The sequence below is a fragment of the Ursus arctos genome, unplaced genomic scaffold (assembly GCF_023065955.2).
Source record: "Ursus arctos isolate Adak ecotype North America unplaced genomic scaffold, UrsArc2.0 scaffold_18, whole genome shotgun sequence".
Taxonomy (NCBI): Eukaryota; Metazoa; Chordata; class Mammalia; order Carnivora; family Ursidae; genus Ursus; species Ursus arctos.
The window spans coordinates 48,832,045-48,859,875 of record NW_026622852.1 but is presented as its reverse complement, the minus strand read 5'-3'; the positions used below and the strand labels follow the sequence as shown (position 1 = coordinate 48,859,875).

The 27,831-nt window shown below is 40.4% G+C and overlaps 3 protein-coding genes across 3 annotated transcripts; 1 reads left to right on the top strand and 2 right to left on the bottom strand.

The window, feature by feature from the left end:
* Positions 1 to 5,088: 5,088 nt before the first annotated feature.
* LOC113266613 (olfactory receptor 1N2-like) lies at positions 5,089 to 6,036 on the top strand. Its single transcript, XM_026514346.4, has one exon. It carries the CDS (start codon positions 5,089 to 5,091, stop codon positions 6,034 to 6,036), a length of 948 nt encoding a protein of 315 aa, XP_026370131.1.
* A 5,050-nt stretch (positions 6,037 to 11,086) lies between these two features.
* LOC113266269 (olfactory receptor 1G1-like) lies at positions 11,087 to 12,022 on the bottom strand. Its single transcript, XM_026513733.3, has one exon. It carries the CDS (start codon positions 12,020 to 12,022, stop codon positions 11,087 to 11,089), a length of 936 nt encoding a protein of 311 aa, XP_026369518.2.
* Positions 12,023 to 26,741: 14,719 nt separating this feature from the next.
* LOC113266612 (olfactory receptor 1N2) lies at positions 26,742 to 27,737 on the bottom strand. The gene has a single exon (XM_026514345.3). The coding sequence runs from the start codon at positions 27,693 to 27,695 to the stop codon at positions 26,742 to 26,744; it is 954 nt and encodes a 317-aa protein (XP_026370130.3). The 5' UTR covers positions 27,696 to 27,737.
* Positions 27,738 to 27,831: the final 94 nt, after the last annotated feature.

Sequence of the window (27,831 nt, the reverse complement as noted above, 5' to 3'; positions counted from 1 at the left end):
CAAACGACTTAAAGCCAACTTAAATAGCCAAAACAACTTAAAAATGAAAAGCCTGGCAGACATACTCTGCTTAATTTCAACACTTTTTATAAATCCATAGCAATGACAATAATAATTGCACAAAAAATAGGAATAGAGATCAATGGAACAGAATGAACAACCCTGAAATAAACCAATGCATATATGATCAATATTTTACAAATGTGCCAACATAATTCAATGTGGAAAGGATATTGTTTCAACAAATGGTGCCAGCATGATTCAATATCAATATATGTATATTTTTTTCAACATATATTAAATGAACATAGACTCTTATGTTGCAACACATACAAAATGTAGCTAGAAATGGGTCAAATGTGTAAGAACTGTCACTAAAACCATTCGAAGAAAACACTGGACAACATCTTGTAAACATGGGGTAGGGAAAAATTTCTTAAATAGGACACAGAAGGCTGGAAAAATTTATAATATGGACTTCTTCAAAATAAAATATATATGCTCTTCAAAAGAAACTCTTAATAAAATGAAAAGAACAAGCCTCAGACTGGCAGAAAATATTTGCAAAACATATTTCTTACAAAGACTGGAATCCAGAATACATACAAAGGAGAAGCAACCCAATTATTTTTAAAAGTACGTGCAAAAGAATTGAACAGATATTGTACAAAAGAAAATACATAGCAAATCAGCATGTGTAAAGACACTCCACATTGATAGTCATTAGACAAATGGAAATGCAAGCCGCTAGAATATGCAGCGACGACCCCACTAGAATGGCTAGAGTTCCAATGACTGACAACAGCTGGTGGCATTAGGAGCTGTAAAGAGGAACTGTCCTCCCCCTTCTGATTACCCCCGCCCTTTCTTTATCCCTTTCTTCTCCTACTGATCTAATCAGAAGAGGGAATGAAGCATGAGAGACTATGGACTCTGGGAAACAAACTGAGGGCTTCAGAGGGGAGGGGGTGGGGGAATGGGATAGGCTGGTGATGGGTAGTAAGGAGGGCACGTATTACATGGTGCACTGGGTGTTATACGCAACTAATGAATCATGGAACTTTACATCAAAAACCAGGGGTGTACTGTATGGTGACTTACATAATATAATAAAAAAAAAAAAGAGGAACTGTCATACATTGCCTCTAGTAATGCAGACTGCAGAGCCATTCTGGGCAATAGTGTGGCAGCTTCTCACAAAGTTAAACATACACTTGACCCAACACTTCCACTCCTAAGTACTCACCCAAGAGAAACGAAAACATCACAAAAAGATTTGTTTGTGTGGCTATCCAGGTACACACACGGGGACAAACTGACTTTGCAGGGAGTGAAAGTGATATGCAGTGAAGGAAGGATGGCCTTTCCAACAAATGGTGCTGGAGGAACTGTGTGTCTCTACAGATGAAGGACGAATTATGACTCGCAGTATTAAAAAAATTACCTCCAAAGGGATGATAATAGATCTAACTATAAAATGTAAAAGACAAAAGCTCTTTGGAAAGAACAGAATATTTTTTATATATTTAGCCAGATTAACATAAAACACAATACACATCATCAAGGAACAAATAGATTAATTGAACGATATTACATTGACGATTTGTTTTTCATCAAAATATATAATTTATACCATTTAGATAGTGACAAGGCAACACACAGAGTAAAAGATTCTCTCTCTCCCTCCCTATTTATCTATCCATCTATCTTCAACAAATAAATTCAGAATATATGAGCGATCCTTCAAATCAACAAAAGAAAGAAAATGCAATAGAAAAATGAGCACATGACTTGAATAGCTACTTCACACAAGAAGATACCCAAATAAAAAATGCACGTAGTATAAGGTGTTCAAATTCAGTTGATATAAAAGAAACACAAATTGCATACCACAATAAGATACTATTACACACCCACTAGCATTGCGAGCATTTAAAAGACTAACAATCAGTCTTGCAGATGTAGAACTAAAACCTTCTTAAGCTACAAATGGGGTATGTATTGGTATAAACCCTCTGGAGTACCATCGGGCAGCACCTGCAAATGTACTCCCCATGCCACAGCATTGCCATTCCTAGGTATGCACTCCAGAGAACTGCATATATATGTTTCTCAAAAGACACAAGAATATCCACAGCAGCCCAATTCATAATAGTCCCAAACTGGAAAAAAACTAAGTGCCCATCTATATTATATTGGGTTAAAAATTGTGGTATAATCACATAATGGAATTCTTTTTTTTTCTCAAAACCTGAAATGTGGAAATTTTATTAGAAGTTACCAATATCCTTTGTTTTAAGTTCAGTTAGCCAACATATAGTACATCATTAATTTCTGATGTAGTGTTCAATAAATTATCAGTAGTACATAACACCCAGTGCTCATCACCTCACCAGCCCTCCTTAATATCCCTCATCTAGTTACCCCATTCCCCCACCAACTCCCCCTGCAGCAACCCTCTGTATCCCAGAGTTAAAAGTCTCTCATTGTTTCTCTCCCTCTCTGATTAAAAGTTATTATATGCTCACAGTAGGTGTAACTACCATCTGTCATGAAACATTATCAAGGTGATGAAGAGTGGGACAAATGGGTGAAGGGGAGAAGGAGCTACAGTCCCCCAGTTATGGAATGATAGTCACAGGAAGAAAAAGGAGAACAAAGAATATAGCTAATTGTATTATATTAGCAATGTAATGGGACAGTTGGTAGCTATATTTGTGATGAACATAGCATAGTGTATAGACTTGTTTTTTTATTCAGTAGACTTTTTTATAATAATATTTTTTATTATATTATGTTAGTCACCATACAGTACATCCCTGTTTTTTTTTTCATATTTCCAGAGTTCTTTATTTATTTATTTTTTTTTAATGATTTTTTATTATATTATGTTAGTCACCATACAGTACATCCCCGGTTTCCGATGTAAGGCTCGATGATTCATTAGTTGCGTATAACACCCAGTGCACCACGCAGTACGTGCCCTCCACTACCCATCACCAGCCTATCCCATTCCCCCACCCCCCTCCCCTCTGAAGCCCTGTTTGTTCCTCAGAGTCCATATTCTCATGCTTCATTCCCCCTTCTGATTACCCCCCCTTTCTTTATCCCTTTCTTCCCCTACCGATCTTCCTAGTTCTTATGGCCTAAAAGCCGTCTGTCCTGAGAGCTTAAGGAGACAGCAGGATGAGCGCTAAGTGGGAAGGCAGCATTTATCATCAACCACAGTTATTTCCTCCTGCCTTTTAGCATTCCATTTACCCGCTTTTTCTGTCACGTCTTTACTTTCAAACAACAAGGATCAAACGGAAGTGAGAAGAAAGCAGTCTTCTTATAGTAATACCGCAACACTGAGTATTTGGTAGAAAGAGATGAGAGTGAATGACATGGGCTAGTCACTAAGTGTCTACTTTCCTCAATTCACTATCCAGAAGGACTTTTGTGGAGAAGTCCAAACCTCTGTCATCTAAATACTCCAGGCAGAGGTGGAGAGAGGTGAGAGCAGACTTGAATTCACTTTTTCCCAATATCCTCTCACAGAGAAGCAACAGACCTCTTCGCTATGGCGAGTCTCCACACAGCCTTCTGCCCCCACACCATATTCCAGGTCCATAGCCGTCTTCCTTAGTCCCATGGGTCTCTTACTTTTTAATATTCTTATTGTGATTATCTAGATTTTTTGCTCACCTCAGTTTCTCAAGGATTATTTTGGTAGCTGGGAGTCAGCAGTCTAATAAGCTAATCACCCTCTTAGCAGGAACTTGAAACCTGAAGAAGTCTCATAGAGCGCAAACAACTCACCCCAGGATAGCAGGGCCAGGATACCTTTTGGCCTGGTTTGGAATCCACGTTTGCCATATCCCACCTCCTGTTCTGAGCCCCTTCTGCCACAGTTACCAGCCTTCCCAGGAGATTCCCCAGAGCAGCCACCACACTAGGAATAGAGATGCGCAGATATTCCTGGGGACAAAACTTATCAAATGCAAAACCACTGATGTGCCATGTATTCCCTCTGCCCATGCTCCTTGGTGAGTGCTGGCCCAGGGAGTCAAAGTATGCAGTCAGAGCAATTACTTCACTTTTGTCTCTGGGGATCAGCCTGGAGAATCACAGTCCCCGGGGCACAGAACCTAGAAATACTTCTGTGACCATGTGCAGGAAGTGCATCCAAGCTCCACCACTGCAGTCTGGGCTGCTGCTTTCTGGCTGGCCCAGTGTAGCCAGCGGTCCTGGGGCCTCTGCCTTCTCATTTGCTATAGGCTAAGAAGAACCTGCATGCCTAAAGCAAGGTCCTGAGAGACCAAACAGAGAACAGGTGCAGGGGGGTTTCCTTTGATGGTGAATGCTGTCTGGGCCAGATACCTGTGGTGAGTGCTCCAAGAAAAAGGCAGGGTTATGTTTTCCCTCTGATACCCACAAAAGATCCCAGTGAGAGTCCCTGCCTCCTGTCTCTCAGCTCATGCTGGGATTGGCAGTGGAAACTACTTCCTTAGAGAGAAAGTAACCTACGTCGGCCTCCTACAGAGGAAGAGGTTAAGTGGAGGTGGCCTTGATTCAGGGTGTTGAATGGCATGAGAAATGGCTTCGGACCCCCATGCTGTATTCACTACCTTCTTTGGGATATTAGGCAAGTGACTTAATTTCACTGAATTTCAGGAACTCATTGGTGAAGTGTATGTAATAAAATGTATGGGTTTTCAATTAGATGCTGCACTGTGTAGTGCTTAGAGTTCAAAGTGGCAGCTCTTACTTCTTGCAGATTAGATGGGCCTAGGCCCTGGAAGCCAGGGATGTAGATCTTAGTGAACATATAGCAGTGATGGATGTATCCTGAAACTTCTCTCTCCAACAGCTACCTGTCACCGTGCTTTTGCATTTTAACATCTCTGCCTGCTTGCTCTCCTTCCTTAGGTGGATTGAGGAGTAGGGAGCAATGCAGACCGTGGAGGGAAGGTCCAGGGACTTGGAATGTAGTCATATGGGAGTTGGGTGAGGGGTGTTTCTTTTAGAGAAGGCTAGAAGTACCAATTTCTTTTTTTTTTATACTATTTAACTTGTTTTTTCTCTCCCTCCAGAAGGAGCAGTGGCATGGACAGAATCAACCAGTCCAGCGTCATTGAATTCCTCCTCTTGGGTCTTTCTGAGAGGCCAGAGCAGCAACCTCTCCTATTTGGCATATTTGTGGGCATGTACCTGGTCACTGTCATGGGGAACCTGCTCATCATCCTGGCCATTGGCTTTGACCCACACCTCCACACCCCCATGTACTTCTTCCTGGCCAACCTCTCTTTTGCTGATGCCTGCTTTTCTTCCACCACAGTCCCTAAGATGCTGGTGAACATCCAGACACAAAGGCAGACTATACCATATGGAGGGTGTTTGGCCCAGATGCACTTCTTCATGACATTTGGAGCACTGGACGACTTCCTCTTGGGGGTGATGGCCTATGACCGCTATGTGGCCATCTGCAGGCCTCTCCACTACTCCACGCTCATGAGTCCCCTTGTGTGTGTGCTCCTTCTGGCGGCATGCTGGGTTCTCACCAACCTCGCTGCCCTCCTGCACACCCTGCTTATGGCTAGGCTTTCTTTCTGCGCAGGCAACAGCATCCATCACTTCTTCTGTGATGTGGTCCCTCTGCTGCAGCTGTCCTGCTCAGACACCAGCACCAACCAGACAGCCCTGTTCACAGTGGGCTCCATGATACTCACTGGTCCCCTCTCTCTGATCATTCTGTCATATGCACACATCATCTCCACCATCCTCAGGGTCCCATCTGCCTCTGGCAGGCAGAAGGCCTTCTCCACCTGTGGGTCCCACCTCACTGTTGTCTTCCTGTTTTATGGCACAGCAATTGGTGTCTATCTGTTTCCCCCTTCATCACACTCCGGGGGTAAGGACAGGGTTGCAGCCGTATTTTACACCGTCGTGACTCCTATGCTGAACCCCTTCATTTACAGCCTCAGGAACAATGATATGAAGAATGCACTGCAGAAGCTTTTGGGAGTTCATACATTTTCTTCTCAGGGACTTTGATCCTATATCCGTATTTTTGAAGTTGCACTCTGGAGAACCCACGTGTTTATGAAGCAACACCATCCCCTATCACATTTGCTTAGGTTTAAAAAAAGTGATCTAGAATCATTCTCTTAAACTTCAAACCTAACAATGTATGGGATCACTGTGGTTCATGAAGAACTTGTGCTGCCTTATAAACGTGAATAGTTCCCTGGTGTTGGGTAGGGTGATCTAAGCTGCACAGGGGCAAGGTCAATTCGAACTTCTTTTGTTTGCTGTTATCCTAATGTGTGTATATTTTTAACCTATGATTCAACCAGAACTAATTAATTTCCATTTGCCAGATACTGTCTCTGGCTGAGGAGGCATTGATTCCATGCCTTTATGTAATTCACCTTATAGAATTGAACATGGTATGCAGCTGCACGTATATGCAATTAACTATAATACAAGTCCAATCACCGTGATTTCTCTATAAAGCTTAATATCTGTTTTATTCTATGTTCTTAACTCTCTAAATGGATTATGCCATTTAGTTCTTCAATTTTAATGATCTTGGGTTAAATACTATGATTATTACTTTTTACAGATGGAGCCTATAGCTAGTAAGTAGGGAACAAAGGATTAAAGTTATTTCTAGTCTGACTCGGGAGTCCAAACTCATACACACTTTAACGTCTTGCTTTTTGGGGCTAATGTTTGTGGCAAGAGGCATATTCACATTAAGCTAGTATGTATACACTGATGCCTGCCATATGCCAGGCACTGTGCTATGCACTGTAAAATGCAAAAATGAGTGCGATATTGTCCATGCCTATACATGGTAGGGACCGACATGTGTTCAATTTAGCCTTGATCAAGTCAGATGGTGATAGTTGCCCTGACAAATGTTGGAGCAGAGAAGAAAGAAAAGTAACCTGCTTAACAGTGATCAGGTAGAGTCTTACCCATGATGTGACATTTTGTTGAGCCTCAGTGTATCAGTTCACTTGAACTGGTGAAGAAAGAAAACTGAGGATTCCGCAGGGACAGGCTGTTTACGATAGTGGGCATGCTAATTGGTGGAGCCATGCCAGCCCAACCTTGGAAATGTTTCGTAGTGGTCTCTCTAAATACGGGTCCTGGCTTTTTTTCCCCAGTTCTGTTTCCATAAAGTCTCTTGGCCAGTTCTGTTCCTTGCAGCTGTCATTGTCAATGCTTTTAAATTCTAGCTGTAGATTAGTATTTCCTAGAGCTTTAGAACTCTCTAGAGAAAAGGTCCTAGTATTTTTTATAACAACAAAACAAAAGAAAACAGGTAGTTCTAGGCAACCAGGTTTGACAATACTGTTATGGGGCATCCCTCGTGGCAGCAAAAGGGCAGATGAAATAAGTTATGAATACCCAGTTCATTATTTACCCTATCAAGGTAAAAATCAGCGAGGGATGGAGCATGATGACAGCACCAGGAAGTTCCTGAATACCTAACCCTGGTTGAATCCTTTTGTATCTTATTCAATTTTTTATTCTTTTCTGCTATAATTCACTACCTTTCTATAAAAGCCCTTCTGGACCTGCTACATACTATGTACAGTTTTATCTTTGAGTAATACTTAGTTTACCTTTATGCATGACTTTCACTTATACTAACAATATTATCAGGGTGAGGCATTCATCACCTCCAGAGAATCTGCTTATTTTCTTATCTTTGTGCTTCTACCCCTGTTCAAAAAAGATTAGCAAGTGGATGCTCTGCCCACTGGATTTTTCCTTGTTACTCTTCCTTAGAATCACTCCCGGGTGGGGTGGTATATGGCCTTGTACATTCGGGCAGTATACATCCATCCATTTTCAGTTCATTACAATGTATCATGATTTTATCCATGAACTAGGTTCAAGTGTTTTCCACCCCAGCAGACCAATGTTGTGAGCTGAGTGAAAACAAACCGAAACCAAGGTGCAGAGCGTGGGGATCTGTGCTGACCATCCCTGTTGCTTGTGTTCTCTGGACCTGCTTGAGCCTAATCCCAAATGGAGCATTTCCATTGTATGATGGCTTGCTGCTGCACCCTTACACCCTGACTCAAGTCTTAAAACTGGGTGAGGGATTATGATTTTTTTTTATTGTAAAAGCTAACATCAGCTTTTTACCATTTTTAAATTTTTTGGTTATATAATTTAAGTAATATCGTCCTTGGCTTCCCCTCTATTTCAGCCCTAGAAACACAGTGGTTTATTAGCTACTTCAACAAATCCCTATGGGAGATCTGACTTTGCCATGCATTTTGATGTCTGGTATTTTGATTCACATTGCTTCTGATGGTTAAGTGCTGCCACCTGGGCCTCTGCTACTCCAGAATAATTTTATCCCTATTGACACCAAGGAACCAAGCTCAATGTTAGCATTTTCTATCAGTTCTGTCCAGGGAAGACAGCCCCTAGTCAAGTTCTCAGTGATTCTGTTGTCCTCCTCACTAGTGTATTCTTTATTGCTTTAGTGAAAGAATTGTCTCCTGAACATAGTTGCCTGGTAAATACTCTGGTCTCCTATGATAAATCCATTCTAACACGGCCACAGAATCCCTGACATTCTGACCTCTTCCTCAGTACTTGGCCATCTGCGTTCCATTTACTGTAAGTGCCATCATGTCTGAGCCCATCAATGATGCCAGCAGTGTATGAGAACTTGTACCAGATGCTCCTGTTTCCTGAGTCATAGGAGAGTCCTCCCATGAGAGCCTAATGTTTCATAACTTCTTTGTCCAGCCATTATTATTCCTTCATTGATTGGTGATATGTGTTAGCTAAATCCTGCTCCCCTTTGGAAGAATCAGGTAAATATTCCTGTAGACAGGAATGTATGTTGGGGCTGTGCTGAAGTCTGTTCCAAGTTACTGGTCCAGAGAAAATGAGGGAGGCAGACATTTTGTAGAAGGTGACTGTCGTCTTGTGCATCATCCACCTCAGAACAGATCCTTATCAATTATCAAGTGCTGCATAACAAACAAGCCCCAAGTTAGTGTTTACACCACAACAGCCACCATTTACTTAGTTTACATTTCTTTGGGTTAACATTTCAGATTTGGCTCAGCTGGTTAATTCTTTTAGTGGTTTTGGGTAGGCTCACTCACATGTCTGTAGTCAGCAGTCCATCCACTGGGTGAGGCAACTTCTGGAAATGGGTGGCTTTTCCTAGTGAATGAATCTCTGGTACCAGAAAATTAGCCTCCAGCTTTCAAAAGATATTGGGGAAATGTCTCAGTATTAAGGCTATCTCATGGCTCTGAGCTACCTTCTCCTTGAATAGTATGTGCTATTTCAATTGTCTGCTACTACCCATGCCTTCTAGTGATGCCAACCCGGGTTATAATAGAAGCAGCAAATCCCTGACTTTTGCTGCTGCCTGAAGTCTAGCTAGATGTTGATTTCACCACCCTTCTTGCTTGCTAGGGTTTGAGGGATCAGGCGAATCATATGCGTACACTGACCGGTGAGTAATGGCCAGGGAACATTTTAGGTGGCAGTACCCAGTCTGTGTACATTGTAAAACTGATTACATCAGGAAATGATTGGACACTCCGAGATCAGGAATGTTACATCCCCATGTCGACACACCTGTAGAACAGTAGCTTTTCATTTCCTGTCTTGACATAAATTTGTGCTTTTCTGTATTCTGTTCCTCCTGCCTTGGAAACTTCTTTTCTGTTTTGCAATAACATACCCATACTTCAAAACCCATCACAAATGTTACCTCCTCAGGGAAGTCCTCCTGGCTTATCTATCCAGAAGGATGAGAGAAAATTACGTATGATTTGTGTTTTAAGCAGAACTTCAAGATTGCAGCCTAAGTGTCAAACACTGTGCTAAGCACTTTACATGTGTTATCTTTTTGATTTCTCACAACAGCCTTAGATGATAGTTACTATAGTTACTATTACTATTCACTTGTTTATATTTGGAAATGGAGGCATTGGTAACTAGCTAGCAGTCATTGAAGAAGTGAATAGTGGAACTGATACATAAACCAGGTATTTGTGATTCCAGTGTAAGTCTTATTTTCACTTAAAAAATTATTGAAAAAATCTGAGTTTGTCAGTGAGTGAGATTTCAGAGTCATAATTATGCAGGGAAGAAACTGATGGAGTGTCCTGAAGTTTCCAAGACTTTTCCTGAGGGTTATTGAAAAATCCTCTGCAGGTTGTTAGCGTAGATCCTTAGCAGCATCCCCAGGGGAGATGCAATAATGAAATTGATATAGTTATATGTAAAAATATATCCGAACATAGGTTGTTGGCATTGTACTAAAGAATGATGGTCTCATAAAAGAAACTTGGCGGGAGCCCAAAATAGTGTGGTCCAAGTACCTTTCTCTCTCAGAATATCTAACTAGAGATGTATGCTCAAGCAGAGGACCTGCTCCCTTGGGGAAGTATGAGGATCTCTGAAGGTGTTTCCTCTTATCCTAGCTTCTGATTTGCCTTGCCCCATCCTCAAGTCATTTGGTAGTATTGAGAGAGAAGTTGCTGACTGGAACTGTGTATGTGAACACTGTGAGGGAAGCAAGAAAGCAAACTAGTAATTGAGAGAAATTTGTGGATTTCATATCCATTTAGGCATAGTGTAACCATTAAGGGTATGCATTTTGGAACCAGATACCTGGGTTCAAATTCAGGCTCTACCACTTAATAACTGTGTAATTTCATATAAGTAATTTAAACTTTTTTTTGAGTCATTGTTTTCTCTTCTGTATAATGCAGTTATTTACCTCAAAGGAATATATTGAATATTGCTAAACAAAAATGAAGATCTAAGCATAAGACCCAGAAGGAGAAAATTTACATGTTTTTTTCCTGATTCTTCCAGAAACACTGCATAATAGAGAATATATTTTTAAATTTTTAAATTTTAGTACAGTTGGCATGATAGAGAATATTTTATTACCTCCTATTATAATTAGGGAAATTGTGGCTCACTGAGGTAACTTAATTTGCTATAGGGAGGCAGATGGAGGATTTGGATAGGCACCAAGATAACTCTGTTAGTTGATATCCCCTGAATTCCCAGAAAGATGTCCTTGGCTTCATGGAGCTCACAGCACTCTTCCACTCAGGAGTCTCCCCAAGGCACTCTTCATGTCTTTGTTTCTCAGGCTATAGATGAATGGATTCAGCATGGGGGTCACCACAGCATACATCACTGCTGCAATCCTGTCTTTGCTGGCTGACTTAGCAGAGGAGGGAATGAAGTACACCCCAATAGCAGACACATAGAACAAGCAAACTGCTGAGAGATGGGAGCTGCAGGTGGAGAAGGCCTTCCACTTCCCACTTGCTGATGGGACTCTCACAATGGCAGCCATAATGCGGACATAAGAAACGATAATTAGCAAGGGGATCAGGATGGTTAATGCCCCTCCCCAGTATATTAGCACACACTGGTTGACATAAGTATTGGAACAGGAGAGCTTCAACAGGGGGACAAGTTCACAAAAGAAGTGGGGGATGATGTTGTCAGTGCAGAAGGATAACTGAGCAAGGAGAATGGTGTGGGTCAGAGAGTATGATTGAGTGAGAATTAGGGATATGACCAATAGCAGAATACAGCATCTGGGAGTCATGACCAAGGTGTAGTGAAGGGGATGGCAGATAGCCACAAGCCGGTCATATGCCATCGCTGCCAGGAGGAAAACATCTAGACCAATGAACCATAGGAAGAAGTAGATCTGAGATAGGCATCCAGTGTAGGTGATGGTTTTCCTATTTGCCTGGATGTTCACCAGCATCCTGGGGACTGTGGTAGATGCTAAACACAGGTCAGTGAGGGAGAAGTTGGCCAGGAAGAAGTACATGGGGGTGTGGAGGTGTGGATCAGAGACAATGGCCAGGATGATGACAATATTGCCCAGCACAGTGACCAGGTATATGCTCAGGAAGATTCCAAGGAGGAGGGGTTGCTGTTCCTGCTGCTCAGACAGGCCCAGGAGGAGAAATTCAGAGACACTTACTGTGTGGTTTCCTGGTTTCATGTCACTGATGTAATTAAGGAAAAAAATGGAGGATGACACTTCAAAAATGTTTCCTGTCCTGGAATTGTCTACATGGAATCAAAGACATAAAATAAAGATGGATTATTTCATTGCAATCTGAAAGCACACTGTGAGATGGTCATTGTTATGCCCATTTTATTGATGGAGGAACTGAGTCACCTAGAAAGTGATGGAGGTAAAGTTTAAATCTGGCAATTCCGACTTTAGAGTCTGTGATCATAACCTCTTTACCAATCTGCCTCTGATAAGGCGCCCAGAACTAATTCATTTATTCATTCCACATTCAGCCAGTACTTACTATGTGTCAGTCTCTGCTCTCAAGTACCAGAGAAACAATCGAACAAATACAGCAGGGTTCCTGGCCTCATGTAGATAGGATTCTAGTCATAGAAGCCATGTAACAAACACTTAAATAAACAAGAATAGGTTGCTAAAGTGAAAACAAAATGAAGCAATGACTAGCATATGACTTTAAATATTGTGGTCAGCAAAGGGCTGACTATGGAGCAATGGGTAAGAAGGGACCAGCCAAGCAAAGAATTTCATGGAAGAGTGTTTCAGTTGCAAAGAACAGTAAGTGCAAACATGGGGAGGAGCACATACATCTGCAGAAGTAGGAAGAAGGCAATTAGGGTCAAGTGTGGTGAGCAAAAAAAAAAAAAAAAAAAGCGAGTGCAGACAGATGGGTGAGGAGGTGGGCAGGTTAGGGAATGGCCATGGAGTGCAGATTCTCAGAGATCATCAGAGAGCCGTGGGCATGGGGGGTGTTTAAGCAGCAGACGGCCATGATCTGACCTCAGGTATGGAAAGAGCATTCTGCTGCTGTGAAGAGAAGTGCTGTAGGGCCAGAAGACGAACAGGGAGGCCAGTAAGGAAGCACATGCAGGACCCAGCAAGGTAGCTGGGGAGATAGAGTGAAGTGGATGGACTTGGGCTCCATTTTAGAGAATTTAGGGACCTTGCACAAGGAACACAAGTGGAGGATCTGGGCTCTAGTAAATGGCCTTTCACTTCCCCAGCTGCACCTGCACCTTAGAGGTACAGATAGTAAAGCTGTATGAAGTGAACAGGAAAGAATTAAGGTGATTTCCTTTACCTACAGGGGCTGTTTAAAAACTGTACAACTATATGATAATTGTATTTCTCTGCTTGACTTATTTCGCTTAGCATAATCTCCTCCAGTCCCATCCATGTTGCTGCAAATGTTGTGAAATCATTCTTTTTGATGGCTAATATTCCATTGTATATATGGACCACATCTTCTTAATCCAGTCATCTGTTGAAGGGCATCTTGGCTCCTTCCACAATTTAGCTATTGTGGACAATGCTGCTATGAACATTGGGGTGCATGTGGCCCTTCTCTTCACTACGTCTGTATCTTTGGGGTAAATACCCAGTAGTGCAATTGCTGGATGATAGGGTACCTCCATTTTTAACTTTTTAAGGGACCTCCACACTGTTTTCCAAAGTGGCTGTACCAACTTGCATTCCCACCAACAGTGTAAGAGGGATCCCCCATCTCCACATCCTCTCCAACATTTGTTGTTTCCTGCCTTGTCCATTTTTGCCATTCTGACTGGCATAAGGTGGTATCTCAGTGTGATTTTGATATGAATTTCCCTGATGGCTAATGATTTTGAACATTTTTTCATGTGTCTGTCAGCCACTTGTATGTCTTCATTGGAAAACTGTCTGTTCATATCTTCCCATTTTTTGATCTGATTATTTTTTTCCTGTGTATTGAATTTGAGAAGTAGGAAGATTGGTAGGAGAAGCAAGGGAAGAATGAAGGGGGTGTGTAAACAGAAGGGGAAATGAACTGTGAGAGACTATGGAGTCTGGGAAAAAAACTGAGTGCTTCAGAGGGGAGGGGATGGGGGATTGGGATAGACTGGTGATGGGTAGCAAGGAGGGCACGTATTGCATGGTGCACTGGGTGTTATACGCAAGTAATGAATCATGGAACATTGCATCAAAAACTAGGGATGTACTATATGGTGACTAACATAACAAAATAAATTATTATAAAAAAACAAAAAAACGCTGTACAACTAAAGGGATTACAGAAATGATCTCTAGACTATTTCCTTTTTTTATTTTAATGTTTTTTATTATATTATCTTAGTCACCATACAGTACATCCCTGGTTTCTGATGAAAAGTTCGATGATTCATTAGTTGCATAGAACACCCAGCGTTCTACCTATCATCAGCTTATCCCATTCCCGCACCCCCTCCCCTCTGAAGCCCTCAGTTTGTTTTTCATAGTCCATAGTCTCCCATGCTTCACTCCCCCTTCTGATTACCCCCCCTTTCTTTATCCCTTTCTTCCCCTACCGATCTTCCTTGTTCTTATGTTCCATAGATGAGAGAAATCATATGATAATTGTCTTTCTCTGCTTGACTTATTTCACTTAGAATTATCTCCTCCAGTGCTGTCCATGTTGCAGCAAATGTTGAGAACTCATTCTTTCTGATAGCTGAGTAATATTCCATTGTATATATGGACCACAACTTCTTAATCCAGTCATCTGTTGAAGGGCATCTTAGTTCCTTCCAAGATTTAGCTATTGTGGACAATGCTGCTATGAACATTGGGGTGCCTATGGCCCTTCTCTTCACCACGTCTGTATCTTTGGGGTAAATACCCAGTAATGCAATGGCTGGGTCATAGGATAGCTCAAATTTTAATTTTTTAAGGGACCTCCACACTGTTTTCCAGAGTGGCTGTACCAATTTGCTTTCCCACCAACAATGTAGGAGGGATCCCCTTTCTCCACATCCTCTCCAGCAATGTTGTTTCTTGCCTTGTCAATTTTTGCCATTCTAACTGGCGTAAGGTGATATCTAAGTGTGGTTTTGATTTGAATTTCCCTGATGGCTAATGATTTTGAACATTTTCTCATGTGTCTGTTAGCCATTTGCATGTCTTCATTGGAAAAGTGTCTGCTCATATCTTCTGCCCATTTTATAATTTGTTTCTCACGTATTGAGTTTGAGAAGTTCTTTGTAGATCTTGGATACCAGTCTTATCTCTAGCATCATTTGCAAATATATTCTCCCATTCCGTGGGCTGCCTCTTAGTTTTTTTGACTGTTTCCTTGGCTGTGCAGAAACTTTTTATCTTGATGAAGTCCCACAAGTTCATTTTATCTTTTGTTTCTCTTGCCTTTGGAGATGTGTCATGAAAAAACTTGCTGTGGCCGATGTCGTAGAGGTTGCTGCCTATGTTCTCCTCTAGGATTTTGATGGATTCCTGTCTCACATCGAGGTCTTTCATCCATTTGGAGTTTATCTTTGTGTATGGTGTGAGATAGTGGTCTAGTTTCATTCTTTTGCATGTAGCTGTCCAATTTTCCCAGCACCATTTATTGAAGAGACTGTCTTTTTTACACCGTATGTTTTTTCCTGCTTTATCAAAGATTAGTTGCCCAAAGAGCTGAGGGTCCATTTCTGGGTTCTCTGTTCTGTTCCATTGGTCTATGTGTCTAGACTATTTCTTAAATGGCAGAAGCCTTGGAATGTCCTGGAAACATAAGAAGTCCAGGAGGAGAGGTGCCAGAGACATGGATAACTCTGTTAGTCCCAGTAGGGGAGTGAATGAAGGGGGAAAGGCTTTTAGGGCCCATTTGCAAAAATTTATAAATAAAATCCATTTATGATGTATCTACTCTGTACCAATGATTAGTATAATTTAATCCACACCACCCATGTGCTAAATGTATTTACCTCACATTTTTCAGATCAGGAAACAGAGCTCATAGAGGCTAACTGATCAGCCTAAGATCACACAGCTAATAAGATCCCTCTTCTGCCAAACCTGGAAGTCAGTCCATTATGCAATTCTGCATCCTAAGATAGGCAGATTTTTATTGTCTCTTGGGTACTATAGATATTTGTCAACTTTGGGACTACTTTGGGTATTTTCCAATACGTTGGGAATGTAACCACGTGGAGCTGATCCACCCTTTAGAATGCCTCTACAGTGGGTCTAGGGAGCTGTGTTTGTAATTTTTCGTCTATTCAGATATCTAGTGATTGCCTACCTTATGCTAGAAATACCTGTGGGCACTGGATATATTTTTTTATTATCATGTCCAATTAGCTAGCATCTAGTACATCATTTGTTTTTGATGTAGTGTTCAACAGTTCATTAGTTGTGTATAACACCCCATACTCATCACCACACATGCCCTCCTTAATCCCCATCTCCTGATTACCCCATTCCCCCCACCCCCACCCTTCTATAATCCTCAGTTTGGTTCCCAGAGTCCAGAGTCTCTCATGGTTTGTCTCCCTCTCTGATTTCTCACCCCAAAGATACAGATGTAGTGAGAAGAGGGGGCACATGCACCCCAGTGTTCACAGCAATGTCCACAATAGCCAAACTGTGGAAGGAGCCGAGATGCCCTTCAACAGACAGATGGATAAAGCAGATGTGGTTTATATATACAATGGAGTATTACTCAGCCATCAGAAAGGATGAATACCCACCATTTGCATCGACATGGATGGAACTGGAGGGGATTATGCTAAGTGAAATAAGTCAAGCAAGGAAAGACAATAATCATATGGTTTCACTCATATGTGGAGCACAAGGAATAGCACGAAGAACCATAGGGGAAGGGAGGCACTGAGTATTTAAGATTAATCAGAACAGGCACAGTCCCTGGGCTTGCAGGCTAATTGGAGAGACTGACAATGAGCAATTTAACAAGTGAACATATAGTCAGAAACTCTGATTAGTACTGAAAAGGAGAGGTATGGTAGTATTACCAAGAAAGTATAATTGGAGGACCTAACTTAGATTAGAGGTCAGGGGAAATTTCTTTGAGAAAGTTAAATAAACTGGGGACCTGAAGTAGTAATTAGCTCTATCAGGAGCAGAAGAAAGAACAGTAGGATAGTAAACTTCCCAGCACCTGTGACAGTCCTAAGGCGGTAAAGGGCCTGGTGGGCACGGGAGGACCCGTGTGGCCAGAGAACAGTGAGCAAGAAGAGTTGCCAAACTTGTGAGCTGGGCTCTCTGGCCACGGGTGATTGAACCACAGAGTCTACTGAATCAAGCTGAGTCAGTCGGGTTGTTTTTTCCAAACTTGGAGTTAGTGGTACAGAGTTTAGCTAGTTAGTTTTGGGATCTGAAGACATAAGTACAGTAGAAATTGAAGTTCCTGTAGAATAAGGAAAAGCAGCAGCATCCTGGCCATCAGGGCCTAGTGTAAACCTTTGTTACAGAGGAACAGAAACCGAGATGCATCTGCGGAGGGAACATTGGAACAGATGCAAAGAGAGCAGTCAGGAGGCGTGGCATTCCAGAAAGACACAGAGCAGCTGGCTCCTGATTTTCCAGTGTAATCTCATTTTCTAGAGTCTTTTCTCCCCCAGAACAGGGGGCATTATGACTTAGCACTCAGGACCTGGGTGTCGATCCTGCCCGGGGCCCACTATTAGCTGTGGGTTAATTACAAAATGACTCAGTGATCACAATAGCACAACGAGTTAATGAGTGTTGTCTGTTATCTGCCAGGCACACTGTGCTAAAATGGAAAATGGCTTTACTTACCTCGTATTTTCACTGTCTTATCGGATGCGCTCTCTGTTTTTCAGATAAGGAAACTGAGGTGAAGGAATTTGTCCCAGACGAAGTGGCTGGTAAGTAGTAAAGCTCAGACTTGAACTCTGGTCTGAACTCTAATTCAGCACTTTCCCAGCCGATCTCAACCTATCTCACACGTTACTGAGCAGTGGGGTTCTGTGGCCTACACACTTTCTCCTTGGATGATGCAAATTCACATCACAGCCCCATCTAGAGACTCAGCCTGTGCCCCTTATGGAATGGAAATGAAATCAAGTGTGGTAGGCAGCCAAGGGGTAGATTTTTGCAGTCACAGTAAATGGAACTGAGAGGGCCTGACGGGGCCCACACTGGGAATATTTACCAGGTTTGGAGGCTCCAGCCTTCTCATTAGAGGGAACAGAGGACTAATTGTGTCTGAATCCCTAAGGAGAGGGGGGTCACCGCTGTTTTCAAGTGGGATTCCTGTTCTACCTGTACACTCTCAGAGGGTGTTCCCCTTGTCTATCACCTTGGGGGGCACTTCTCTGGGCTTGATATTGCCACTCTAGTCACTGAAATCTGTAACTCAGAAGAAAGCTTGGGTAAAATGTCCAGGCATCTGTTTTTTTCATCTGAACTTGAGATTCTCGTGGCCCAATTATCTTGGCCAATATTCTAACCCTTCTCTGTGTGTTATGCTCCTTATAAAGTGCAACCAGGGTGTCTTGTGTCGACCAGAAATTCTTGATTTTAATGTAGACAATTTATCAGTTTTGGATGATTTGTTCACCATTTTATTTGTGAGATTCATCAAACATTTGGTGTATATTTGGTTTATTTATTCTGGTTTTGTTTTGAATTCCATTATGTGATTAGACCACAATTTTTAACCCAATATAATATAGATGGGCACTTAGGTTTTTTCCAGTTTGGGACTATTATGAATTGGGCTGCTGTGGATAAAATTTTAAGTGTCTTTTGAGAAACATATATATGCAGTTCTCTGGAGTGCATACTTAGGAATGGCAATGCTGTGGCGTGGGGAGTACATTTGCAGGTGCTGCCCGATGGTACTCCAGAGGGTTTATACCAATACATACCCCATTTGTAGCCTAAGAAGGTTTTAGTTCTACATCTGCAAGACTCAGATTGTTAGTCTTTTAAATGTTTGCAATGCTAGCGGGTGTGTAATAGTATCTTATTGTGGTTTTCAATTTGTGTTTCTTTTATATCAACTGAATTTGAACACCTTATACTATGTGCATTTTTTATTTGGGTATCTTCTTGTGTGAAGTAGCTATTCAAGTCACGTGCTCATTTTTCTATTGCATTTTCTTTCTTTTGTTGATTTGAAGGATCGTTCATATATTCTGAATTTGATTTATTTGTTGAAGATAGATGGATAGATAAATAGGGAGAGAGAAAGAGAGGGAGAGAGAGAATCTTCTACTCTGTGTGTTGCCTTGCCACTATCTAAATGGTATAAATTATATATTTTGATGAAAAAGAAATCCTCAATATAATATAGTTCAGTTAATCTATTTGTTCCTTGATGATGTGTACTTTTAGTGTTTTATGTTAATCTGGCTAAATACATAAAAATATTCTGTTCTTTCCAAAGAGCTTGTCTTTTACCTTTTATAGTTAGATCTATTATCATCCCCCTGGAGGTAATTTTTTTAATACTGCGAGTTATAATTCGTCCTTCTTCTGTAGAAACACACAGTTCCTCCAGCACCATTTGTTGGAAAGGCCATCCTTTCTTCACTGCATATCACTTTCACTCCCTGCAAAGTCACCTTTGCCCCATGTGTGTACCTGGATAGCCACACAAACAAATCTTTGTGTGACGTTTTCGTTTCTCTTGCGTGAGTACTTAGGAGTGGAAGTGTTGGGTCAAGTGTATGTTTAACTTTGTGAGAAGCTGCCACACTATTGCCCAGAATGGCTCTGCAGTCTGCATTACTAGAGGCAATGTAGGACAGTTCCACTTTCCAACATCCTAACGCCACCAGCTGTTGTCAGTCATTGGAACTCTAGCCATTCTAGTGGGTTCGTCGCTGCATATTCTAGCGGCTTGCATTTCCATTTGTCTAATGACTATCAATGTGGAGTGTCTTTACACATGCTGATTTGCTATGTATTTTCTTTTGTACAATATCTGTTCAATTCTTTTGCACGTACTTTTTAAAATAATTGGGTTGCTTCTCCTTTGTATGTATTCTGGATTCCAGTCTTTGTAACAAATACGTTTTGCAAATATTTTCTGCCAGTCTGAGGCTTGTTCTTTTCATTTTATTAAGAGTTTCTTTTGAAGAGCATATATATTTTATTTTGAAGAAGTCCATATTACAAATTTTTCCAGCCTTTTGTGTCCTATTTAAGAAATTTTCCCCTACCCCATGTTTACAAGATGTTGTCCAGTGTTTTCTTCGAATGGTTTTAGTGACAGTTCTTACACATTTGACCCATTTCTAGCTACATTTTGTATGTGTTGCAACATAAGAGTCTATGTTCATTTAATATATGTTGAAAAAAATATACATATATTGATATTGAATCATGCTGGCACCATTTGTTGAAACAATATCCTTTCCACATTGAATTATGTTGGCACATTTGTAAAATATTGATCATATATGCATTGGTTTATTTCAGGGTTGTTCATTCTGTTCCATTGATCTCTATTCCTATTTTTTGTGCAATTATTATTGTCATTGCTATGGATTTATAAAAAGTGTTGAAATTAAGCAGAATATGTCTGCCAGGCTTTTCATTTTTAAGTTGTTTTGGCTATTTAAGTTGGCTTTAAGTCGTTTGGCTTTCATTTCCATATGAAATTGAGCATTAGCTTCTGAAAGTAGTCTGCTGATGGTTTGACTTCGATTATACCGTATCTATAGATCATTGAGGGGAACATAGCACCATAATGATAATAAGTCGTTCAATCCATGTGCAAGGTACATCTCTTTATGTATTTGAGTCTGCTTTGATTTCACTCATGAATGTTTTGGAGTTTTTAATGTACTGGTATACATTTATTTTGTTAAATTTATCCATATGTGCTTCTTAATGTTTATACAATTATAAATTGTGTATTATTGCACCCCTAGCTGTCAGTCCTTACTCCCCTTTGCCCCCAGCCCTTGGGAACCACCAATCCACCTTCTCTCTCTGTGGATTTTCCTATTCTGGACATTTCATATAAATGGAGTAATATAATAGGAGGTCTTTTTTGATCGACTTGAATTTTGCTTAATGTTTTCAACATCTGTTCATGTTGTGGCATGAATCGGTACTTCATTCCTTTTTATTGTTGAATAATATTCCACTGTATGGATGTTCCACATTTTGTTTATTCAAATTTCAGTTGATAAATGACATTTGAGTTGTTTCTACTTTTTGGCTATTTTAAAGAGTGCTACTATGAACGTGAATGTGCACGTTTTTGTATGGACATGTGTTCAATTCTTTTGAATAAATATGTAAGTGTGGGATTGCTGGGTCATGTGGCAAATCTATGTTTAGTTTTGGAGAAGCTGAATTAGTTTTCAAACTAGTTTCTAAGTGCCAGCACCATTTCACCTTCCCATCAGCAAAGTTAGTGTTCTAGTTTCCCCACATTCTCATCAACACTTGCTACTGTGTGTCTTATTTATTTTAGTTATCTTAGTGGATGTAGAGTGAAATCTCAGTGTGGTTTTTTTGTTTTGCTTTGTTTTGAGAGAGAGAGAGTGAGAGAGAGTTGGGGGAAGCAGAGGGAGAGAATCTTAAGCGGGCTCAATGCAGGGCTTGATCTCACGACCCTGAGATTATGACCCAAGCTGAAATCAAGAGTCGGATGCTTAAGCAACTGAGCTACCCAGGCGCCCCCTCAGTGTGGTTTTGATTTACATTTCCCTGTGACTAATAATGTTGAGCATCTTATATACTTTTATCAGCAGACTTAGAGCATGATCATTAGTTTGGCCATGGAAATATTTACCCTTTTCCTGGGAATTCCTTTTCCATATTTTCCTTGCGTGCTCTTGGCATTTTATGATCTTCAGCACCAATCCGTGTGCCCTAAAAGATCCAGACCATACTAAATACCTCAGTACTATTGTTCCTCTGCCTTGACAAAAGGAGAACTTAAATTACTGTAGATCAGACATATCAATTTAGGGAAAGTGAAAACTTATTCAGTATCTTTATTAATAAATGTTTGAGAAATAATCGGTTGGCACTCTCCATCCATTCTGACCTTGTTCTGCTGTACCTTTCTATATTTCAAAAGCTGGAAAGAAGATAGTAATACTTTTCCCAGACTCCTCTGCAGGTCAGGTCCTGGGTGTGAGTTTAGTTCTATTGAATAGATGCACTTATGTGAAATTTGGAATATTGAAATGAGATTAAGGGCATTTGAGTTTGTGTGTGTGTGTGTGTGTGTGTGTGTCAGTGTGTGCCTTTTCTACTATCATATTAATGGAGCATTTTTTTTTTCTATAGCAGAATTTCAATGATGGATATTAAGGAGGGCACGTATTGCATGTTGCACTGGGTGTTATATGCAAGTAATCAATCATGGAACTTTACATCAAAATCTAGGGATGTACTGTATGGTGACTAACATAATATAATAAAAATTATTATAAAAAAATAAATAAAAAATAAAAATTAAGATACCCTTAAAATATAACAATGGTGGTTTCTTTTTGCTACCCAGAACCTTGATTAATAAAATAGATTAATGAAATGTAGACTTAACCCTGGAATAATTATGATGTCAGGCCCCTCATGCTTGTGTGCATAGACAAAAAACTCTTTCAGTGCCAAATGAAAACATCACAACTGATTTCTAATACAGATGGAATAATTACTTTTATTTTTTTAAATACTTCATTTTCTTTAAAAAGCCCTCTGCTTCTTTCCCTTGTAGCAGAATACAGATGGTTGGTGGTTCAACTTAATGATTTTTTGACTGTACCTGGTGCAAAAGTGATATGCATGCAGCACAAACAGTACTTTGAATTTTGATCTTTTCCTGGGCTAGCAATATGTGGCACATATCATGAGGCTCTCGTGTGATGCCAGCCACAGCAGCTGCCAGTCAGCCACGTGATCAGTAGAGTAAACAACCGATACACTTGGAACCACTCTGTCCCACACCACCTTTCTTTTTCGTTTTCAGTATACTATTCAATAAAGTACATGAGATGTTTAATGAAATATTACTCAGCCATCAGAAAGAACGATTACACAACATTTGCAGCAACATGGACAGGACTGGAGGAGATTATGCTAAGTGAAATAAGTCAAGCAGAGAAAGACAGTTATCATATGGTTTCACTCATTTATGGAACATAAGAAATAGGAAGATTGGTAGGAGAAGGAAGGGAAGAATGAAGGGAGGGTAAACAGAAGGGGGAATGAACCATGAGAGACTGTGGACTCTGGGAAACAAACTGAGGGCTTCAGAGGGGAGGGGGGTGGGGGATTGGGATAGGCCAGTGATGGGTATTAAGGAGGGCACATATTGCATGGTGTACTGGGTGTTATATGCAAATAATGAATCCTGGAACATTACATCAGAAACTAAGGATATACTGTATTGTGACTAACATAACATAATAAAAAATTAGTATAAAAAACCACTTTGTCATAAGATAGACTTTGTGTTAGATGATTTTGTCCAACTGTAGACTAAGTGTTCTGAGCATGTTTAAGGTAGGCTGGGCTAAACTACAACGTTCAGTAGGTTAGGTGTATTAAATGAATTTTCAACTTAGTATATTTTCAACTTACAGTGGGCTTATCAGGACATAACCCCATCGTAAGTCAAGGAAGATTTGTATATAATAACTTCATCTAGCATCTATTCATTGAAAGCCTGGAATTTTCTAGCAATTCTCTCTTAAACAAAAGAAAAATTATTTGTTTTTTTGTTTGTTTGTTTGTTTGTTTTAAGAAACATTAATTTTATCTCCACAGCAAACTCCAGGTTACCAAAGTATAGGTATTGGCTATTGACTTAAAATTTTACAAAATATTTCAATTTATGATTATCAAAGTAACATTTTTTTGTGGAAAATACAAATTGAAAGTGGATGTTGAAGAAAGTGAATGACAGTATACATAATTCCATCATCTTGGGATAGCCACTTTTAATATTTTGGTGTTCTCAAGGTTTTTTTAGCCAAGTATTATGAATAATAAAGAATAACTTCATAATGAATTCAGTAATAATGAATTTTCTCTTTACATTATTCTGTGTTAAAAATGTGTTATCAAATAATTGGAAAGCCCACACAGTACTCCATCATACTGACATAGCATAATTTAATTAACCGGGCTGCTGTGGTTGAAATTTGGGTGGTTTATGTTTCTCTTAGGAGTAACATCATTATACATAAATTCTTTTTTTATTATGTTCAGTTAACCACTGTATAGTACATCATTAGTTCATCATATATGTTCTTAACAATATTGTTAAGAATTGGTAAGAATGCTATTACCTTGATCAACTCCTGTAAGTGAAAGAGTAGGTCATAAGGTACAAATATTTTTGTGCTCATAATATATATTATGAACTTATTTCCTGGAAATCTATGCCAGTCTATACTCTCAGTAGCGCTTGAGAGTATCTCCCTTATCTGCTTTTATACAGCATCAATTATTGTCATTTAAAAACCCAATTATAATATCTAAAAGTATTTTAAAATATAAATTTAGGGTGGTGTTATTTCCAAAAGTCTTTCCATTATTATCCTGCACTATATGAAGGACTATTTCTGTTCTTAGAATTTTATTAGTTGTAATTAGCTCTCTATATCCCACAGGATATAGTGGAATTCATGGATATGACATTAAAGTCTCTAAATTTTTGTATACAAAAGAAATACTTTCCTTAAGGAACACATATTAAAGTTTGATTAAAATGATAGATGAAGTATTTGTAACTTCTGGGGAAAAAGTAAAGCACCAGTGAATATTTAATTTATGGAGTCCTTATTTACAATATATATGCAGGCTTCTTTTCCAATTCATTTGCTCTGCCTAAACAATATCCCCCTTTATTTTCTGAGTCTATAAGGGGCAGCTGTACTTGAGAACATGGGAAAAGGAGAAACCGATAAGGTATACCCACCCCATATTTAGCTATATTCCTGCACCTAAAATTTCTGGACTCAGAAATATCTTCAGAAATATCCTATCCATTTGAGATCCATTTAGTTTAAAAAGATCACCTTCAAAAGTGGTCTTATGGAAGATTGAACCTTACAAATTGAGTGCATGTCTTTTAAAGGAGATAATCATATTTGGCTCAGTGCTTCAGGAATGGGAGTTTGATCTAGGGTAGTCTATTAATACAGGGCAGAGAGCAGACTGAATAGATGGTAAACAGTATGGTGTACCTGGATGACTGGAGAGCAGAGGTAGGGATATTACACAAAGGAAATTGGTTCAGCAAAAGAGGGATATTACTGACAACCACAAAGCTTGCTCTTTTGAACTTTGCTTTCTTACTGGAAATTGCAGTTGTAGATTGCTGTGGTCAGGGCCAAGTAACCTACTTCAAGGCCAGGATGGTCTAGTCTGATTTGCCTGGCTGTCACATTATTCCCACCTCTTCTATCCAAGAAGAAAGAACAGAGGGGAGAAGGGATGATGGCCAAAGGGAAATGCACACAGGTGTAATCTTCTTCCTTTATCATCTTCTTCCTTTCAAAGCAAGATCTATCATGCAAGACATCAAAAAGTCACATCCTCCTTTTTAAAAAGATTTATTTATTTTAGAGAGAGAGAAAATGGGGTGGAAGGGCAGAGGGAGAGGGAGAGAGGATTAAGCAGACTCCACACTGAGCAGGGAGCCTGATGTGGGGCTCCATCTCATGACCCTGAGATCCTCACCCCAGCCAAAACCAAGAATTGGATGCTCAACAGACTGGGCCACCCAGGTGCCCCACACACCCTCCTTAAAAACTTGATCCAGGGGGCATTGGGCCCCATGCTCAGTGCGATGTCTGCTTAAGATTCTCTCTCTCCCTCTCCCTCTGCCCCTCCCTTGCTCATTCACTCTCTCTAAAATAAATTAACAAATCTTTGAAAACAATTAAAACTTGATCCAGGATGAACTTGACCTTGAAACTTTGGAGAGCACTGTTTTTAAGTTCTTCTTTATCTCTCAGGAGTGACTTGCTAATCATTGGAATATTTTTTGTGCCAACCCTCAAATCTCATTTCCTGGCTCTAAAAATATCAATATTTGGAACATTTTTATCTAGATGTTTCAAATCATTTAGATATAAAAAAATAGTAACCTGTAATCCCACTGCAAAAAAATAACCTCTATTAAACTTGTGCCTTCGCAGAACACCCATTTCCACCAGACTACCTTTCCTCAGTCATTGCTTTAAAATTTCTAGCGTGCTTGATTTATGGTTTTGTATCTGTATTTTGAATATTTTATGAAAGAACCCAGAGGATGAGTCATGTCCTTAATACAAAATAAGCACACATAGGCACACATAAGTATTTTCTCTGTTTCACCTAGAAAAACAGAAAGGAGTGTTCTTAAGTTAAAGAAATGAAATATTAAGGAAATACTGTAAAATATTTATTAAATTCTTTATCTCCTATCACAATCACTCAATATTTTTCATGATCTCCACAATGTGGTATGGTCGAAAAAAGATGGGCATTAGAATCAAGTTTACCTGGTTTGGGGAAATTATTTACATTCTGACTCACACTTTTCACAATCCTACCTCAGAGAACTGATGTGATGAACAATGAGGAACCCTGTAGATACTCAGTACATGTTTGTATTCTCATCCCTTCACCTCATGCCATAGTACTCAAGGGCAGGGTTACTTGGCTCCAGAGCATGAATCATATCCTTTAGTCCACTCTGGCTAATAATCTGGTTTTAGAGGTGAGGAGGGGGAAATGGTGTCCTGCCATTTGGATGCTTCACTGGGATCCAGAGAGAAACTGAGACAAAACATATCATTCTAGAGCCAAGTAAAGGAGTGGAAATACCCTTTTTGTTACACCCCTAACATGGAGTTATATGATAATCTTCCTTTAAAAATCAGAGTGGTGGAATCACTGAATTGATGAGGGCAGCAGTCGATCGGAATACCAGGATCAGGCATCACTCTCATGGTAAGAAGAACATTTTTCCATTACCAAATAGTTTACCCAAGGCCTCTTTCATGTCTCTGTTCCTCAAGCTATAGATGAATGGGTTTAGCATGGGGATAATCACCATGTAGAGAATGGCAGCCCTACTTTCTCTCTCTGCAGAATGAGTTGATGGAGGAAGTAAATAAACACCCATCAGAGACCCATAGAAGAGCAGCACCACTGTGAGGTGGGAACCACAGGTAGAGAAGGCTTTCCACCTCCCTCCAGGAGATGAGATGCCAAACACAGCCCAGGAAATGCGGACATAGGAGAGGACAATCAGCATGAGGGGAGCAGTGAGGAACATTAGGCCCATGGTGATAATCATCAGCTCATTAATGCGGGTATCTGAGCAGGCAAGCTTCAGTAGAGCACTGGGATCACAGTAAAAGTGAGGGATGGCCTTGTGGGCACAGAAGTCCACACAGGTCAGCAGCAGTGTGTGCATCAATGCAGGGCAGTTGGTTAGCACCCAGCACATGGCCAGCATTAGTACACAGAACTGGGGACTCATAGCTGTGCTGTAATGAAGTGGCTGGCAGATGGCCACATAGCGGTCATATGCCATCACAGCCAGCAGGCAGTTGTCAAGGCCACCAAACATAAGGAGAAAATACAGCTGTGTAAGGCACCCCGAATAGGAGATGGTCTGACTCTGAGTATGAATGTTGGCCAGCATTTTGGGGATTGAAGCAGAAGTGAAGCAGGCATCAGTTAATGATAGGTTGGCCAGGAAGAAGTACATGGGAGTATGAAGGTGTGGGTCAGAGCTGATGGCCAGGATGATGAGCAGGTTCCCTGTCATGGTGACCAGGTACATGCCCAGGAAGACACCAAATAGGAGAGGTTGCTCCTCTGGCTTGTCAGAGAGTCCTAGAAGGAAGAAGTCTGAAACAGCGGTTTGGTTCACTCTGCTTGCTTTCCCCATCCCTCATAGTTCTTGTTATCTGTTCAGATAAAACCCTTCCATGTGTTAGTATTTAATTATTAGATCAATCACAGATATGTATCTGTGTAGCCAGACTATATTGGGAAAAAAAGGGGAATAAATGGACCTTGCCAGT

Bases quoted from the DNA above. Each gene is read 5' to 3' on its own strand.
- LOC113266613 (XM_026514346.4), top strand. From the start codon at position 5,089: ATGGACAGAATCAACCAGTCCAGCGTCATTGAATTCCTCCTCTTGGGT.
- LOC113266269 (XM_026513733.3), bottom strand. From the start codon at position 12,022: ATGAAACCAGGAAACCACACAGTAAGTGTCTCTGAATTTCTCCTCCTG.
- LOC113266612 (XM_026514345.3), bottom strand. From the start codon at position 27,695: ATGGGGAAAGCAAGCAGAGTGAACCAAACCGCTGTTTCAGACTTCTTC.